This window comes from Podarcis cretensis (assembly GCF_951804945.1).
Source record: "Podarcis cretensis genome assembly, chromosome: 1".
Taxonomy (NCBI): Eukaryota; Metazoa; Chordata; class Lepidosauria; order Squamata; family Lacertidae; genus Podarcis; species Podarcis cretensis.
In genome coordinates this window covers 9,863,266-9,881,639 of record NC_137170.1, presented here as the reverse complement: position 1 = coordinate 9,881,639, position 18,374 = coordinate 9,863,266, and the positions used below count along the sequence as shown (strand labels likewise).

Here is an 18,374-nt window from a genome sequence, read left to right as displayed (position 1 = left end):
GTGGATGCGGTTTCCCCCCTTGAAATCCTATGAATTATGGAGCATCATTTGGACATGCTGCTTGGATGTGAAAAAAGCTCTCTGCATGTAGAAAGCCAGCCTGTCAGGGTGAAGGGCAAAAAAATAAATATGTGGTGGTAAAATTCTGAGACAGTAAGAGTGAAAAGTGGAAGTGAAAGCTGCACAATAAAGAAGGCTGATTGCCAAAGAATTGATGCTTTTGAAATATGGTGCTGGAGGAGACTCTTGAGAGTCCCATGGACTGCAAGAAGATCAAACCTAACCATTCTGAAGGAAATCAGCCCTGAGGGCTCACTGGAAGGACAGATCCTGAAGCTGAGGCTCCAAGACTTTGGCCACCTCATGAGAAGAGAAGACTCCCTGGAAAAGACCCTGATGTTGGGAAAGATGGAGGACACAAGGAGAAGGGGACGACAGAGGATGAGATGGTTGGACAGTGTTCTCGAAGCTACCAGCATGAGTTTGACCAAACTGCGGGAGGCAGTGGAAGACAGGAGTGCCTGGCGTGCTCTGGCCCATGGAGTCACGAAGAGTCTGACATGACTAAACGACTAAACAACAACAACAAGAGTGGGCTGTGCAATGTACCACTTCAGGCTGCAGGTGGGGGCTGCCCACATTTTGGGATGTTCCTCCTTGTTGCAAAAACAAAATCCCTGCAAATAAAAAGCTAACACATTAAGGAGATGTCCCTATGGAAGTTTCATACCTGCAGGGAGGTGTGTTTTGCTTTGGAAGCAGAACCACAGATGAGTTAAAATGCATGGTTCCTCAACTTGCCATGTGACGTTAAGAAGCCCATTCTGCAGTCTCTGGCACCTCTTTTCCATCTCGGTGGATCTCAGCAACAGGTAGCGTTGAAATACTGTCACACCTGGCTGTCAGCTGCACGCCTGGCTGTCAGGCTGTCACCTTGACTCATTGGAAGACCACTTGAAAAAGCTCCCAGGTTTAATCTCAGCTAACATCTCCACATAAAAACAAGAATTATTGGGTGGCAAATAATAGAAATGAACCCGCTTGCTGGACAAAGACAGAGTAGGGAAGGCTGGACTTCATGGACAAAAAGGCAGCTGCCCACATGCCTATGGCAGGTGGAAGATGCATGCACTTAGGCCAGCCTGGGGAGCCTGTGGCCCTCCAGAATTTGTAGGACTACACCTTCCATCATGCATGGCAATTCTGGCTAGGGCTGATGGGTACTGTAGTCTAGCAAATACCTGGAGCATCCGGCTACATAAGCTTGCAATTCACCTGGGAGGTGTGCTGTTGTTTTTTGCACAGTCCATGTGAAAGTGTCAAGTCCCACTGTTGCGAGTGGAGCCAATGGGCAGAGGCAGAACAAGCAGGACACCCCCCCTTTACTTGCAATCCTAGGGCTTCTATTTAAAAGTGAGGTGCTGTTATGTACTGAGTTGAATAGGATCCAAAATGCAGCAGTCTGATTGGTCCTAAAACAATAGGATCCAAAATGCAGCTGTCTGATTGTTCCTAGAACAATGCAGCAGTATGATTGGTCCGCAGGAGCCACCCAATCCAGCTCCAGGTAGGAATGAATCCGCAATCTGATTGGCCTACAGGAAAATCCTGGAATTAGCCAATCATGTGCGGCCCATTGTGTAAATAATGTATATAAAGAAGATACTTTGGGGAAACTTTCATTCCTCACTACTATGAGATGAATAAAGAGCATGAAATCCACTCTCCACTCAGAGTATATTTCAGGTGCCTTTAATTAATTTATTCTAGAATGGGTCAACTAGGAACCTCATAGCACACCATACTATGCGTGCAGCCTGGGATCTCTCCACATCTGTGGACAATGAAGATAACCTGTAGATTGGAGTGTGAGTCCCCCCCCCCCGCCCCGTTCTGTCTGCCCGGCAGCACGATGGAAATTATATTGCTCCCATGAAGGTGTGACTTGCCTCCATTCCATTTAACAGAGTGTCAACTTCAAAGGCTGAGCCTAACCATTGAAACCAGCAGTTTCTAAAAAGCTTGTCTCCCAAGATGTTGCCCATGATTGATTTTCGTTTACTGGCAGTGCCTTGAAATGGTGGGCTTCCCTGCAACGAGGCACTGAGACTATAAAGGAAGCTTCCCAACACTGTGATTTTGAGCCACTTTTACATCCCTGGGTCTGGACATCTAGTTAAGGCTTCTGGTTACGATTGCCAACCCATTCTCCTCCTTTTCTTGCAGGGCTAGGAAGTGTAGGCTGGCGGTTGAGCTCGTACGCCCATTCATGTTTACTCAGTTACCGTATTTTTCGCCCTATAGGGCGCACTGGCCCATAGGACGCACCTCATTTGGGGGGGGGGGGAATGAATAAAAAAAATTATTTTCCCCTCCCAGCCGCGGGGCTGGGGCGGGGGAAGCCCGAGCTTCCCCCGACCCCAACCCCCAGAACAGGCTGCTATCCGCAAGCCTTGCAAGCCCGGCAGCAACTCCCACCGGGCTTGCAAGGCTTGCGGATAGCTTCCTGAAGCCTGGAGAGCGAGAGGGGTCGGTGCGCACCGACGCCTCTCGCTCTCCAGGCTTCAGCGAAAGCCTGCATTTGCCCCATAGGACGCACACACATTTCCCCTTCATTTTTGGAGGGGGAAAAGTGCGTCCTATAGGGCGAAAAATACGGTAAGGCCCGATGCGTTCAGTGGGGCAAACTCCCAGGTAAGTGTCATCCGGTTGCAGTCTTAGCAACGGGCCAGGCTTCTTCCTAAGCAGTTGGCTCCTTACCTCTCTCGCCCTGACCTAGCCACTGTGATCCACGCGACGGTCACCTCCAGACTGGATTATTGTAACTCGCTCTACATGGGGCTGCCCTTGAGACTGACCCAGAAACTCCAGCGGGTGCAGAATGCTGCGGCGAGACTCCTTACGGGGTCCTCACTGCGGGATCACATTGACCCAGTGCTATACCAGCTGCACTGGCTCCCGGTGGAGTACAGGATCAGGTTTAAGGTGCTGGTTTTAACCTTTAAAGCCCTATACGGCCTAGGACCCTCGTACCTACGGGACCGCCTCTCCTGTTATGTCCCACAGAGGAACTTACGATCTTCAAACAAAAACATCCTGGAGGTCCCAGGCCACAGAGAGGTTAGGCTGGCCTCAACCAGAGCCAGGGCTTTTTCGGCTGTGGCTCCAATCTGGTGGAACGCTCTGCCACAAGAGACTAGGGCCCTGCGGGACTTGACATCTTTCCGCAGGGCCTGCAAGACAGAGCTGTTCCACCAGGCCTTTGGCCAGGGCACAGCCTGACTCCCTCCTTTGGCAATCTTCATAGAACTCTAGCCCAATGGTTGCCATCAATTTGATTTGAATTAATTTTATAATGAAATGATTTTAGAATGTTGTATTATTTTATTGTTGTTAGCCGCCCTGAGCCCGGCTTCGACTGGGGAGGGCGGGATATAAATAAAAAAAATTATTATTATTATTATTCCTATTCCTTATTATTATTATTATTATTATTACTCCTTCTTTTAAAGGTGCAGGAACCAGTCCAGGGAAAAATGGGGGCCACAGAGAAATCCTAAATGCAACCAAATTAGTACATTCTATTTCATGTAGTGACAGGAGAGAAAATTGGCTCTATGTTTCTAAGCAAACCTAGCTAATTCAAACTGAAACGCAGCCATCCTTTGAAATTCTCACTTCCCAGAATGTTGTAGCATCATTCACCATTCAAGTAATGCGTACAAAGAGCCGTATACTGGGGTGACATAGTATGCATAAAAATGCATCTATTGGAGAAAATAGCATACAAAAATGTATTCGGTAAGGGAAAATTGCTTTCAGAAAATGTGTATATTGGGGGGAAATGCACACAAAGATGTGTGCTTTAGGATAAATTTGCACCAAAATGCTGCTGGTTTTTCATTAGTATTTGCTTCTATAAAAAATGGAAACTGGTGTGGGATTGTAAAGAATATTGGGTGGGGCATGGAAAAATATAGAAACTGAGGGAGCTTTGAGAAAGGGCTTATGGTTCTTTATCTTCTGACATTTATACCCCACCTTTCTTCCATCACAGAATCCAAAGCTGTGTAAACCCAGTGGTCTCCCAGACCAAGACCTGCTTAGCAGGAATAAGGCTTTGGCCTAAAGTGCCTTCAGGCCATAAGAGGTTTTCTTCTTTTCTTCCCTGGCAGGTCTATTTCAATCTTCCAACAGCTGCGTAAGAGGCAGAAAACAGCAGGTTAAGCTTTTTCCCATCGTTGGATCTCTATGCCAGGGAACTTTCACATCTTGATAGCCGAGAGTTATGCAGCCAACAAAAACAGTGGTGTGGCAGCAGCAAAATTTTGAAGCTCAGCATGTCAGCGCCTCCGAAAAAAAGAGGGTGCATAGCCACATTCTCCAAGGAGAATCGAAAAATGCAGGCAGCTGTGTCTATCCCATATATATATATATATATATATATATATATACACACATACACACACACACAGTGGTGCCTCGCAAGACGAAATTAATCCGTTCCGTGAATCTCTTCGTCTAGCGGTTTTTTCGTCTTGCGAAGCAAGCCCACTGACAGCTTAGTGGATTAGCGCTATTAGTGGTTTAGCGGCTTTTAGCGGCATATCAGCTTAGTGGATCAGCTGATAAGCGGCTTAGCTGCTTAGAAAAAGGGGGGGGAGGGGAAAAAACCCCCGCAGGAACTCGCAAGACATTTTCGTCTTGGGAAGCAAGCCCATAGGGAAATTCGTTTTGCGAAGCGCCTCCAAAACGGAAAACCCTTTCGTCTAGCGGGTTTTCCGTCTTGCGAGGCGTTCGTCTTGCGGGGCACCACTGTATATATATATATATATCCCCCACAAAGAACAACAGCACATAGCATAATACCAGTGAGCTGGTAGAGCATGTTGGAATCTGACCGGCAAGACTTGGTCCTATTGGGACTGGAAAGCTCTACGGTCCTACTGAGACTGTAGAGGTGGCATCCAGCTAACACATCCCATCAGCGCAAGGATTTACGCCTGTGCAACAGAGCTTTCCATCCCTCTCCTCCGCCCATGCATGTCCCATGCTCTTTCGAAATCCGCTCTAAAGGGTTGGGGAACCCTGGATCATATTTAGAGGGTACAGAGAGGAAGGAGAGGTGGGGTGGGTGGGGGAAGTTCACGTGCACGTGTATATCTTTCCTCTGACAGGACACATTACTTGGCTGCCACCCAAGTTCTATAAAATCCATAGCACGGCCAATGGTCCAGCACTGAATCATAGAAGCATGGGATTGAAGAGTCGGAAGAGTCATCTGGTCCAACCTCCCTAAAATGCAGGAAGAGCAATGGAAGTCAACAGGAGTCAGGAGTACATCATCTAAAAAGGTAAAGGGACCCCTGACCATTAGGTCCAGTCATGACTGACTCTGGGGTTGCAGCGCTCATCTCGCTTTATTGGCTGAGGGAGCCAGCGTACAGCTTCCGGGTCATGTGGCCAGCATGACTAAACCGCTTCTGGTGAACCAGAGCAGCACACGGAAACGCCGTTTACCTTCCCGCCAGAGTGGTACCTATTTATCTACTTGCACTTCGATGTGCTTTCAAACTGCTAGGTTGGCAAGAGCAGGGACCGAGCAACAGGAGCTCACCCCGTTGCAGGGATTCGAACCGCCGACCTTCTGATCGGCAAGTCCTAGGTGCTGTGGCTTAACCCACAGTGCCACCCGTGTCCATCATCTAGAGGACCTCAAATTCTTCAGCCCTGGAGTAGTGGATTATGTTCTTCCTTTGCCAGCCAAGAATATTTAGTTAAGTCCTGGAACATCCTATATTGGGTGCAAATGGAAGTTAACAAACTGCATTTTCTCTGGCTTCTATATTAACTTTTAGGGTCTCACAAACTGTCTGGTCAATCCTTGAGAGCTCACACCCGTATCAGAAGGAACCCTGTTATGTGCTTCTAGCTAAGCTTCATGCACCCTGAATTTCAAGACTGCTCTACAGTTCAGCTCCTCTTTCCAAGATGTTATGAACAAGCAATGTTGACAGATCTGATCCTTTTTTGGAAAGAGGGGAAAAAAGAACAGAAGGAAAATTTCCAGGGACTTCAGAAAAAAGGGGGATGCCTCATCAGGCCCTGGGGGATAAGGCAACAAGTAATCATTGATTTACAGCTGTCTTCACTTTTTGCACAAGGTGCGTTTTTGCCATCTGTTATCTATTTAGGAATTTCATCGCACAGACCAAGACAGCTGAGAATAACTGCAGAGCTAAGCCTGTGAATCTGGAGAATTAAGAGATCCTGGGAAAGGAAGGGGTGATGAAGACCACTTGTCAAGGCTACGAAGTGAGCGTTTAAGACTATGTTATATTCTAGTGCATGTGAGTTGGCTTCCACACCAGTGAAGAATCTTTTTTTACAGGGTGTGTATGCGAGAAAACGGGACGCGGGTGGTGCTGTGGGTAAAAGCCTCAGCGCCTAGGGCTTGCCGATCGAAAGGTCGACGGTTTGAATCCCCGCAGCGGGGTGCACTCCCGTTGCTCAGTCCCTGCTCTTGCCAACCTAGCAGTTCGAAAGCACGTCAAAGTGCAAGTATATAAATAGGTACCACTCCGGCGGGAAGGTAAACAGCATTTCCGTGCACTGCTCTGGTTCACCAGAAGCGGCTTAGTCATGCTGGCCACATGACCCGGAAGCTGTCTGCGGACAAACGCCGGCTCCCTCGGCCAATAAAGCGAGATGAGCGCTGCAACCCCAGAGTCGGCCACGACTGGACCTAATGGTCAGGGGTCCCTTTACCTTTATGCGAGAAAACAAAGCACGTACTGCCTGGTTGCAATGAAACCTTAAATCAGTTTGGAACTTTGGAACTCCTTGCCTAGTGACACCAGCCATTTGCCATCCCTTGTACTGTTTCTGACAGCTGCTAAAAACGTTTCTGTTCAGGCCAGCCTTATGCAGACATGTAGGAGTTGACATGTAATTTGAATGCTTTTAGCTCACTGTTGATTTTAATTACAGTTTGGTTTTTAACACCTGTCTTTTATTGGCAATGTGAATGTTCGTTTTAACCTTTTTTGTGAACAGGAATGGTGGAGGCAAGGGGAGAACGAGAGCCGCTGTGGGTCTGAAGTGCTGGCTTCCATCTAGGCTGCCAAATCCGAGGCAGATCTCCAGGCTATTTTAAAAGTGCTTTTAGCCCATGGCTAGATCTTGCGCATGCCAAGTCCTCAAGGAGAGGCACACCTATTGACAGACGGTGCAAGTCCTGTAAGGGAAGCAAAAGGTCGTCCAACTTGGAGTGGAGAAATCTCACAGCAGACCTGGGGCATCGAGGGTTTTTTTGTGCTTTTGGCAGGAAGTTCCAGCACGCAGGCAGGAGTGCTCTGGAGGCAGGGGTGCTTTTGTAAGCTCTCAGCCAAAATTAAAGTCCTTCCATCCATCTGGAAATAATGAGGAACTCCGCACTCTGAATTCTTGCCATTCCAGTATAAGGTTTAATGTCATAATTTCATGTTAAGCTCCTATTTTCTGGAGAAACTCGCTTCCTTTGAGCATACGATTTTCAAGACAGATGAAAGGCTCTCTCGGTTTAAAATACAAACCATCCCTTGGGACGATTTCGGGGGAGAGAGGGGAAAATGTTGTTGTTTCTACTCCATGAATAATATTGGCTTTGCCCAGAAGTGTTCGCAGCATAGCTAATCTGGAGGTTCCCCCCTTGGCATAAACACAATAGAAGTGGTGTTTACAAATCAAGATAGTTTTCCCACGTTTGTGACACTGTTAATTAACGCTTTTCAGAACTCAAGGAGGCAATATTCTCCTGCCCTCTGGAACACTCATGCACACCACACACACACACACACACACACACACACACACACACACAGTGGTACCTCAGGTTACATACGCTTCAGGTTACAGACTCCGCTAACCCATAAATAGTGCTTCAGGTTAAGAACTTTGCTTCAGGATGAGAACAGAAATCGTGCTCTGATGGCGCGGCAGCAGGGGGAGGCCCCATTAACTAAAGTGGTGCTTCAGGTTAAGAACAGTTTCAGGTTAAGAACGGATCTCCGGAACAAATTAAGTACTTACCCGAGGTACGTGTGTGTGTGTGTGTGTGTGTGTGTGTGAGAGAGAGAGAGAGAGAGAGAATGTGTGTGTGTGTGTGTGTGTGTGTGTGTGTGTGTGATTTTCCAATATCATTCCCACAGCAGCCTCATCATAACAATACCAATTTTATCCAATACTGGCCACCATATTTTGGTGCCAACCACATTCATTTCATGCAGGTATGAGAGTGGAAGGACAATAATTCTGACCTACCTAACAGAATTGCTGTAAGGATTATTGAGATCATGTATATGAAAAGCTTTGGGCGCACTCCCCGATTAAATTCCAGGTACAGCTTCCACCCTCTGTTACGGTGCAGGATCTCTTGCAACAAAGCCTTTTCTACAGGGGTCCTGAACTCTCTCCCTGGGGAAGTGCAGCCTGCCCTTTCGCTATTAGCTTTCTAGGAGCAGGGGGCAGGCTGTATATTTTCCCCAAGTCTTTTTAAGCCTTCTGACTGTGGAGGAGACTTTTTCCCATTCGTCATTAAGGTACCCTTCAGCTCCCTCTTGTGATTTTGGCTTTGCTGCTTATTTGATGGTTGCTGCTTAATTTTTTTAAGTTTGCTGTCTTTAATTGCTGCATTTCTTTTTGTCACCCACAATGAAGGCCCTTTGGCACTAAAGGAGGAATATCAATATTTTAATGAATAAAAGTATTAGGAACGCTAATTCTTGGGTGACTCTTTCCCCTTTGTCTTGCTTTGAGGTTCAGGGTGGCTGCTCGGCCTCTATTTTAATAAAATCTTCTCCCAGCCACCACATTACTTTCTCCAATGGCACCCAATTCTCCCTTAACACAGTTCCTTCTGTTCTCTTCTTTAAAACTGACTCAAAATACATATTCCATTTTGGGCTATGCAATTTCAGCCATGTAAATTAAGGGAAGGTCTCAGTGGCAGTTCAATCCCTGGCATCTCCAGATATGGCTGAGACAAAACTCCTGTCCCGAAACTCTGGAGAGCTGCTGGCAGTCAGTGTAGACTCTATTGAGCTAGATGATCTGACTCAGCATAAGGCAGCTTCCTATGTTCCTAGTCCCTAGTTTTCTAAACTTCAATGAATGCGGTGTTTGGACCAAATCGAACTTGGAAGGTTTTGAAGCGATGCAGTCCTAGTTTTGCAATAGACCAGCCTCCCCAAAACTGGTGTCCTCTAAATGTTTCTGATTGCAGCTCCCAAAAGATCTAGCAAGCACCAATTCAAGCTGGCTGATCTTCTAGATACTGTCTAATTGTCTTGCTTGAAAGTGCTTCCCTAGAAAGAGACCCCTTCATATAGAATCATACAAGCTGGAAGGGACCTGAGGGGTCATTTAAATGCCTATTCAACCTCTACTTAAAAATCTCCAAGGAAGGAGAGTCCACAACCTCATGAGGATGTCCATTCCACTGACAAACAGCTCTTACTGTCAATAAGAATTCCTGACGTTTAGTTGGAATCTCCTTTCTTATAACTTGAAGCCAACTACCTCCCTCCAGCTTCCATCTTCCATGTGACAGCCCTTCAGATAGTTGAAGATGGTTATGAGAGCCAGTGTGGTGTAGTGGTTAAGAGCGGTAGTCTCGTAATCTGGTGAACTGGGTTCGCTTCCCTGCTCCTCCACATACAGCTGCTGGGTGACCTTGGGATAGTCACACTTCTCTGAAATCTTTCTGACTTACTCACCTCACAGAGTGTTTGTTGTGGGGGAGAAAGGGGAAGGAGAATGTTAGCCGCTTTGAGACTCCTTAGGGTAGTGATAAAACGGGATATCAAAGCCAAACTCTAGTTCTTCATCATCCTATCTCCTCTCAGTCTCCTCTTTTCCAGGCTAAACATACCCAGCTCCTTTGACCATTCCTCATAAGGCTTGGTTTCCAGACCCTTGATCATCTTAGTTGCTCTCCTCTGCTGCAGAAAGCTTCTAATCCTGCTTTCTTCTCCACCACCCCCAATCCCCAAACCACCTTCTCCTTGATGTGTAACATTTTCAAAAGCAGGGAGGTATTGAGAAATTAGAGGTACCCCCCCCCCAACCTAGTTATATGTGAATTCTGAAGTGCCATAGACGTATGACAGGACTGTACCATGTCAATTTAATACATATGGTTTGAATTAGGTCTGTATTGACATTAAGGATGATTCATAAAATGGGAACTTTATCATTAATTGCACTGAAGTATAAAACGATACATATTTTACAGTTCAGTTATGAAGTCAGGACACGTTGGCAAGGCGGAGTAATTTCACCATCATATTTTACTCCTCTGTTGAACTGTAAATTGTCTCATATGGCAGGCTTTAATCAAACTTAAGACCAGGCCTGATTTCGATCTGCAAATCTAAGAGCTCTGGAAGAAGATTGGAGAGAGTTTGCAAGCTGTTTCTGTGAAACTGACAGTAACAGGTGTAGAAAGATTTCAGCAATTTTCAACCAACCTTCCGAGAAGACCACCTGTCTTGCTGGATTTCAGCCATAACGATTCCACGTTTTGACACGAGACACATGATTATTCACTAATCGGCAAGGAGCATTTCACAAATGATCTTCACACGCTGCAATCTCCACTAGGTCCCATTATGCACCTAAGACCAGATCTAGGCAATGTTAACACAAGGCCATTGGGCTCCAAGTTTCCTCGCTTGATTTCATTAGCTACTACATGCAGGAATTTAAAAAAAAAAAAAATGGGAGAGAGGAAGAACTGTGGAAATCCTCCATCTTCTCTAGCTCCAGCATAAGTGTGCAGGATCACAAAGGCTGCTTTGGAGAATGAAGAGGTAATTGGTTGGGAGTTTGGTTTGTGGTGGTTTTCAAAGCCCCAGACAGTCTCTTTCTGACATCCAATTGAGTGATTTTGCTTTAGACATAGCCGGAAATGATCATTTGGGCTGCTGCAAAGGTGGCAGGGATTATTTCACTGATGAATCCAATCATAAATGATCAGTACTAAACTGACAATACCAAACAAGAGGCCAAGAACTAGCAGTGCACATGCCTGTGAAGAAAATCACACAAACGGTTTAATCCTAAGCAAGAGAAACCAATTTACTCTTCTGTTACACATACAGAGTGGTGGACAGAAAATCGTTTTACCTCTTAGGTGGTAGAGGCTTTTAAATGGTTTCAATTGAAACAAACAGGATAAAAAACCTCTCATTGGTATGCAGACATCACTGAGAATAAGACATCTATTCACAAAAACTGCACTTGTGGGTTAGGAAACGATTACACCAAAGAATTTGCCCTTTTAACTGGGTAAGGCTGCAGTGATCTCCAAGACAGTAATGGCTAGACATAATTGCATATGATCTGCTATTGGGGGGGGCACAAGTCAGAGAGGGCCATGAGCTTTAGCAACTGCTTTAAGTACCTTCCACATTAGCATTCCGAAACAAAGAACTTAGGTTGGCATCTTACCCCAAGCTTCTGTCTCGATATAAAATCCTCTGTGCTAATCTTCAGATAAAACAGCCCAGGGTATACAAAGAGCAAGCAGGTGGATGTGGTTGAGCCTTTAAAAAGATGGCGGGAGCGGGGGAGTTATTTAGTTATTTAGTCAGGTGAGGCTTGCATGCAGATTTTTTTAGAATATAGGATTGGGGAAGATGAAAGCACACAAACTTACCAACCACTCCAAAAAGGTGTCTGATGTCAGGCACATACATGGCAATCAAGAAAACTGTCGCATTGAGTGCCAAAGTGACAAGAATGTGGCAGATCAGGGAGAAAGGAAGATGTGAAAAAAACACCATCATCACAGCCTTCCTCGCCTGTGGAATTCAAAGGAGAAAAATAAAAGCCTATCAGACCAGTAATAAATAAATCTGAAGTTCATTGGGTGGAATTCAACGTAGCGCTAAGAGGGGTATTGCATGCATGGAACAAGGTCCACTCGCACAATGCAACTTCCCTGTGCACTCCTTAAACCTGTTCTGGGTTCCCCACCCCCACCCCCCAGAGTACATTTAGGGGAGGCAGAATAGGGGGCAAGGCCTGCCGTGCAAGTGGACCTTCTTCCACACTTAATAACTTAATTGAATCCTGTCAATTACTGAATCCCCACAAAACAAAGCAAAGCAAAGCACAAAATTGGCATCTGGATTGTTGCTCACCAAAGACTGTCAATTTGCACTAAGAACCGATATCTTAACACATTACACATAAATTGTGTGGGAGCCATGATTAGCTGCAGTTCCCTATTGGGTATATAAAAAAGGTAAAGGGTCCCCTGACCATTAGGTCCAGTCATGACCGACTCTGGGGTTGCGGCGCTCATCTCGCTTTACTGACCGAGGGAGCCGGTGTACAGCTTCTGGGTCATGTGGCCAGCATGACTAAGCCACTTCTGGTGAACCAGAGCAGGGCACGGAAACACCGTTTACCTTCCCGCCAGAGCGGTACCTATTTATCTACTTGCACTTTGACGTGCTTTTGAACTGCTAGGTTGGCAGGAGCAGGGACCGAGCAACGGGAGCTCACCCCATCGCGGGGATTCGAACCGCCGACCTTCTGATCGGCAAGCGCAAGGCTCTGTGGTTTAACCCACAGCGCCACCTGCGTATATACTAGGTTGTAAACAGAGGCAAGGGTGATTTGCCAGGGGGCGGGGCTGACATCACATGTGGAACTTCAGGACGTTGGGAGGAGCCGGGGGAGGAGCTGAGAACGGTGGCAGCTTCAATGGCCAGTAGCTCCTCCTCCTGCCGCTGTCACCGGAAGTGACCTTCCTTCATCTTTGTGACAGGAGGAGAGGAAGGAGTCAGTCCCTGAAGCCATGCTGTGCTCTGCTCCGCATTCAACCTCCTCCACCCGCTGATTTTTTGGGACACTCGGGGGGTGGGGTGGCGCCCTCCCAAAATAATGGGGGAGCAAAGGGCACAGCCCCCAGGAGATGGCACCCCTGGTGGGAATCCTGGACTTGTTACTACATAATGTGTGAGTTGGCCATAAGAGCACTTGCACTCTTCTTGCTCAAGTGCTCCTTATCTGCTTTTCCAAACAAAGGGGGGGAAAGGAGGAGAAAACAGCTTTCAGGAGTCTGAATAAGTAGTGAAGCACAGCATTTCCCTCGGCTGATACTCTAATCAAATGTGCAGCCACCTCCCAGGAACGCTATTCATTTTTTTAAAGAGGTTTGGAGCCAATGTTATATACAACTGTGTGACATCTAGTTTGGCCCCAATACAGCGGGGGATTTCAGAAATGGCTGCGGCCAGCAGCAGTTTTGTGGTTTTCTACAATCCCTGTTAAAAACTTAAAGTAAACTCCATGTCAGGAAGATCCGTTTTGAGCTTGCTTGCAGGAAATCATTAGCAAAGGCCACTTCTTGCTGACTCCTATTTACATTAAAATGCACGCTTGCTTGAAAACCAAATATGAAGAAAACAGAAACAAAACCAAAAAAAAATCAAACCAAATAAACTTTAGGAACGCCACATTCTGCAAACTGCAAGCAACGCTGTGAGTCAGCTCAGATCTAAAACTCGTTAAAAAAGAAGAAGAAAGAAAGAAAGCACAAATTAGCTTAGCGGTTTAGGCCTTGTTCCTTTGCCGCTGTTAACGGAACATACACAAGCACAGCACTCTGATCCACCGCAAGACAAATGGATGAGACAGCCAAGACTAGGATGGAGGGGCCTGCAAATAATTAAGGGAGCCACTTTTGCTGGGCCAGCAATCAGGTCTTTTGCAATACTTACAGGGAAGTGGATTAGGGGCACCGTCAGCAGCACCGCAAAGAGGATGCCCAGTTTTACAGTCATGATTACAGTGTCATGGGGCAGATACGTGCTGTATCCTTGCAGCAATTCTGAGTCCACATGGTCTGAAATTTTGGAGGGGAAAGGTTATTAAAATTGCAAGCTGCAATCTGAATTGGACCCCACCCATACAATAAACAGCAGGCTCGTGCTTTTGCAGGGGTTCTTAAACTGTTCCGAGATTGCTGGCAAGTAAGCAGGGGTTCTTAAGGTGAAAATTAGTCAGAGTATACAAGCTTCCCTGAAAAACTGCCCACTACTGTTTTAAACCTGCAAAGAGCAATTGCAGAAAAGATATTGGCACATTTTAGATTGTTCAAACGGATGGCAGCCCCAGCCCCACTTTTAAGACAGTGTTAAACCTAGTGGGTCACACGATTGCACAGGCCTGCGCCATCACTTATGAAGAAACAGGAATTAATACTTTAAAAACATACCATAAAAAGTGAGGTATCCAAATAGTGCTGACACAAAATAAACCAGAAAGCTCAGGCTAATCCCAGTGTTGGCTACCTTCTGCATCCTGCTTTTGGATGGACTACAAACACAGAGAGAAAAAATAAGACATTATTTAAGACTTTAGGAGGAGGAGTATGAAAATGCAGGAAAGTTGCTATTGACTGTTTCACATCTTCCCAATGCGCATATGAAACAGGTTTCTGGGCTGGCCTACCACTAAAACCGTGAAACAATTCTGAATCTTCAGGGGATTGAAAACTGTCAAATCTTAATTAGTAACGTGCACACTTTCAAGTTCTCAAGAACTCTTTATCAGGGAAGATGATATACAAAGCGGGGCGGGGAGGAAAGAGAACAAAACAAAAATAACAATAACAAAACTGCCTGCATCCAGACTTAGATTGAAGAGGGAGAGTACAGACAGTCTCTGCTAGATCCTGCAGGTCTCAGGACACACCTAGAAACGATGGCTGACAGGTAATTTTTTGAAACATAGGACCAGATGCAGTTAACAAGACCCACCAGCAGAAGCCAATGCAAGTTTTTCCACTAGTGCAATGGGGCTTTCTCCTCTCTCCCCCCCCCCATTGGCCCCTGGGGGTGGGGCGCAAGATAACCCTCAGAACAGCGGGGTGGGAAGAGAGAGGGAATTGCTCGGTCTGTTAAGTTGAAATGCTTATGCTGAGGGAATGATTGCTATAGTGCTACGTTGAATACCTCCCAGAAAGTCTACCAATTACGCAGATATGTTTCCAGCCTGAAGTGAAATACGTTGGTCCCTCGCTGGGCAGAGAGCAGAAGTAAAGAGAAACAAGGCAGGCTTTGTGCTAGCATAGCTAGAGATTAAAGTTAAAGGTAAAGGTAAAGGGACCCCTGACCATTAGGTCCAGTTGTGACTGACTCTGGGGTTGCGTGCTCATCTCGCTCTATAGGCCAAGGGAGCCGGTGTTTGTCCGCAGACAGTTTTTCCGGGTCATGTGGCCAGCATGACTAAGCTGCTTCTGGTGAACCAGAGCAGCACACAGAAACACCGTTTACCTTCCAGCCAGAGCGGTACCTATTGATCTACTTGCACTTTGACGTGCTTTCAAACTGCTAGGTTGGCAGGAGCAGGGACCGAGCAATGGGAGCTCACCCCGTCACGGGGATTCGAACCGCCAACCTTCTGATCAGCAAGTCCTAGGCTCTGTGGTTTAACCCAGTGTTTCCCAACCTTGTGCCTCCAGCTGTTTTTGAACTACTACTCCCATCATCCCTGACTAGCAAGACCAGTGGCAAGGGATGATGGGAATTGTAGTCCAAAAACAGCTGGAGGCACAAGGTTGGGAAACACTGGTTTAACCCACAAGTTAGGTGATGTTTTATTCAAATAAGGCAACAAATGGGGAGATGTACCTACTGGTGGGAGAGAATGTAACCCTCAAAAAGCAAAGTCCCTGTTCAAAAACATCTGCCTTGGATCTGAACTGATTTTATGTATGTGTTGTTGGTTTTACGCTGTACACGCGCGCACACACACACACACACACACACACACGCAATTGCTTTGACAGGTTTTAAATATGCAACTGCCATAGGTAAATTGCTTTGAGATATCTCATGGGAAGCAATTCATAAATGACGTAGTAGCCCAACAATATCTGGCGACTCAAGGTTAGGGAAGACAGCTTACTGGTCCAGTGTATTGGGAGAATCAGACATATAATAAATTTGGCATTCCTTTTGGACATGAACACTAAATGAATCAGGAAGCTTATGTTCTGAGAATGGCAGCAGTCACAGCCAACAACAATTTTTTAAAAAATGATACGTGTTTACAAATCACATGTTACCTTTGGAGCTCGCAATAAATTGGCAATACTGATGTATGGCAGAGAAATGAGAAAGCCATCGTTGGAATGGCATATGCACTCTGCCAAAAAAAGAAATGAAAAACGGAAGAAAAGTCACGCTGCTGAAATGCAACCTATAAATATTTGATACTCATTTCTATAACCTCCCTGGGTGGAATCTAGGCACACATTTAAAATGTTGTGAAAATCCTTAAAAAAAAAAAAGTTGTGGAAAATATATTGAATTTGCCGTAGCTCACGATCGCCATCTAGTGCCACATTTTTATAATGCACTTTACAACACACTTAAAACATTTTATTTGCAGCTGTATTGCTGAGTCCATAGACTATCCCTCAAGAGTTATGATGCTTTTTTTAAAAAATGACTGTTTTTAATGTTATATTTTGTTGTTACGTACACCCTGGGCATTTTTTATGGGAAGGTAGGATACAAATGTTTATAATAAAATAAGAGCTGGGTTGTACAGATTCTCAAAGGGCTGCTGAGGAAGGACCACAGCTGAGTGGAAGAGCAACTGCTTTGCATGCAAACAGTTGCAGGTTCACTCCCTGGCATCTCCAGGTAGGCCTGGGAATGTCCCATCTGAAACTATTCTGCAGAGCCACCGCCAGTCAGGGTAGACAGCGCTAAGCTAAATGGACAATGGCCTGATTCTAAATTAACCCTTTGTTTTAGCCATATGCCGACAGGGCTTTGAACAGTTAAAATTCCACACTCATATTATTTTTAACACCAGAGCAGGGTGCAACACACACGAGGAGACACACAAACTGAGAAACCCTGGCTTAGCCCGATGCTTAAATACATTTTTGCAAACTCTTGTGATCTGTTAAGAGGATGATTTAAGATTACCTCTGCGGAAAAGTTAAACAGCGCTGCTTTACAATCTTCAGTAGAATTTGAGGCCTGTGTTGGACAGAGAGGCAAGAAATGAGACTCAACGGCTGGCTTCCCACCCCATAATTTTATAACAAATACTCTGAAATCCAGTGACTGACTGCGTAACTCCAGCTCACAGTAACACTGCTTCGACACTCATGCACCACCAGTTGTGCACCTTCACTACACCACAACCCAAAACACATCAGAAATGGTTGCAAATGTGCGTATGGACGCTTCCTTAACCTCCCGCTTATCCCTAGACAAGCTACTATGGAGAAAGTCATCCTTCCATTATAAGAAGCACAACTTTCTTTGCAAATCACTCAGTGCAAGCATGTCGGCATAAGAACACAACCAGACCCCTGCTGGATCAGGCTGGTGGAACAACCCCCCCCCCCGGTCACCATCCTGTTCTCACAGTGGCCAACCCAAAGCTCATGAGATGCCTTCAAGCAGGATCTGAGTGCAACTGCACTCTCCCTTCCTGTGGTTTCCAGCAATTGGTATTCAGAAGCATTGCTGATGGCAGAACATAGCCATCAGTGTTGGCACCCATGAATTTGTCTAATCCTCTTTTAAATCCATCCATTCAGGGTTATACAGTGGTGCCTCGCAAGACGAAATTAATTCGTTCTGCAAGTTTTTTCTTCTTGCGAGTTTTTTGTCTTGCGAAGCACGGTTTCCCATAGGAATGCATTGAAAATCAATCAATGCGTTCCTATGGAAACCGCCTTCAGACCAGGTCCGGGGACAGTCTGTCCCCCGACCTCTTCTGAAGGCTGGGGGGGGGGGGATAAGGGCTTTTCTTCCCACTGCCAGCCTTCAGAAGGCTGTTCTGAAGGCTGGCGGTGGGAAGAAAAGCCCTTCTCCCTGTTGATTTGTAGCATCCAAGTGCACAGCGGAATGATGAGGAATACGTGCCAACATGCTCTATATCGCTTTATTTACATTTCAAAGCTGGTAGATTACAGAAAACCATCTTGTCTCTGCCGGAGCAGAAAACTGCATCCTCTCTCCTCTGAAGCTCAGAGAGAAACACACTGAACTGCAAAGAACAGTGAAAAACAGGAAACCAGTGTACATCACATCCAGCCTCCCTTTCCCGTGGGAAAAACTCCAACAGTACAGACTGTGGAAAGTAAACATTGTCTTGTGACAAGCCTTTCGCTGCACAGTGAAGAGAGCAGAAACCAACATCCTCCCCCTTTCTGTGAACACCACTGGGCAGCGTGTTCGTACAATATCAGTACAAACCCAACTTCTGCACATAGGTACAGTGTTGATCCCTTGATACAATCTTGGACAATACATCAGCAGGAATTTCATTACCTGGCATATAGGACACTG

General features: G+C 46.0%; 1 protein-coding gene and 1 long non-coding RNA gene across 2 annotated transcripts in view; one reads left to right on the top strand and one right to left on the bottom strand.

The window, feature by feature from the left end:
* The first annotated feature begins 5,709 nt into the window (after window positions 1-5,709).
* LOC307209010 lies at window positions 5,710-10,741 on the top strand. The gene is made up of 2 exons (XR_013835288.1): window positions 5,710-6,315; window positions 9,900-10,741. It is a non-coding gene; the product is annotated as an uncharacterized lncRNA (long non-coding RNA).
* Window positions 10,207-18,374, bottom strand: part of SLC38A6 (solute carrier family 38 member 6) — a 63,380-nt gene continuing 55,212 nt past the window's right edge. Inside the window, exons 10-16 of the mRNA XM_079952128.1 lie at window positions 16,998-17,051; window positions 16,124-16,203; window positions 14,270-14,370; window positions 13,773-13,897; window positions 11,699-11,843; window positions 11,491-11,585; window positions 10,207-11,068 (exon numbers count right to left, since the gene is read on the bottom strand). Coding sequence (XP_079808254.1) covers window positions 10,988-11,068; window positions 11,491-11,585; window positions 11,699-11,843; window positions 13,773-13,897; window positions 14,270-14,370; window positions 16,124-16,203; window positions 16,998-17,051 — 681 coding nt within the window. The 3' untranslated portion in view covers window positions 10,207-10,987. The remainder of the gene's footprint in view (window positions 11,069-11,490; window positions 11,586-11,698; window positions 11,844-13,772; window positions 13,898-14,269; window positions 14,371-16,123; window positions 16,204-16,997; window positions 17,052-18,374) is intronic.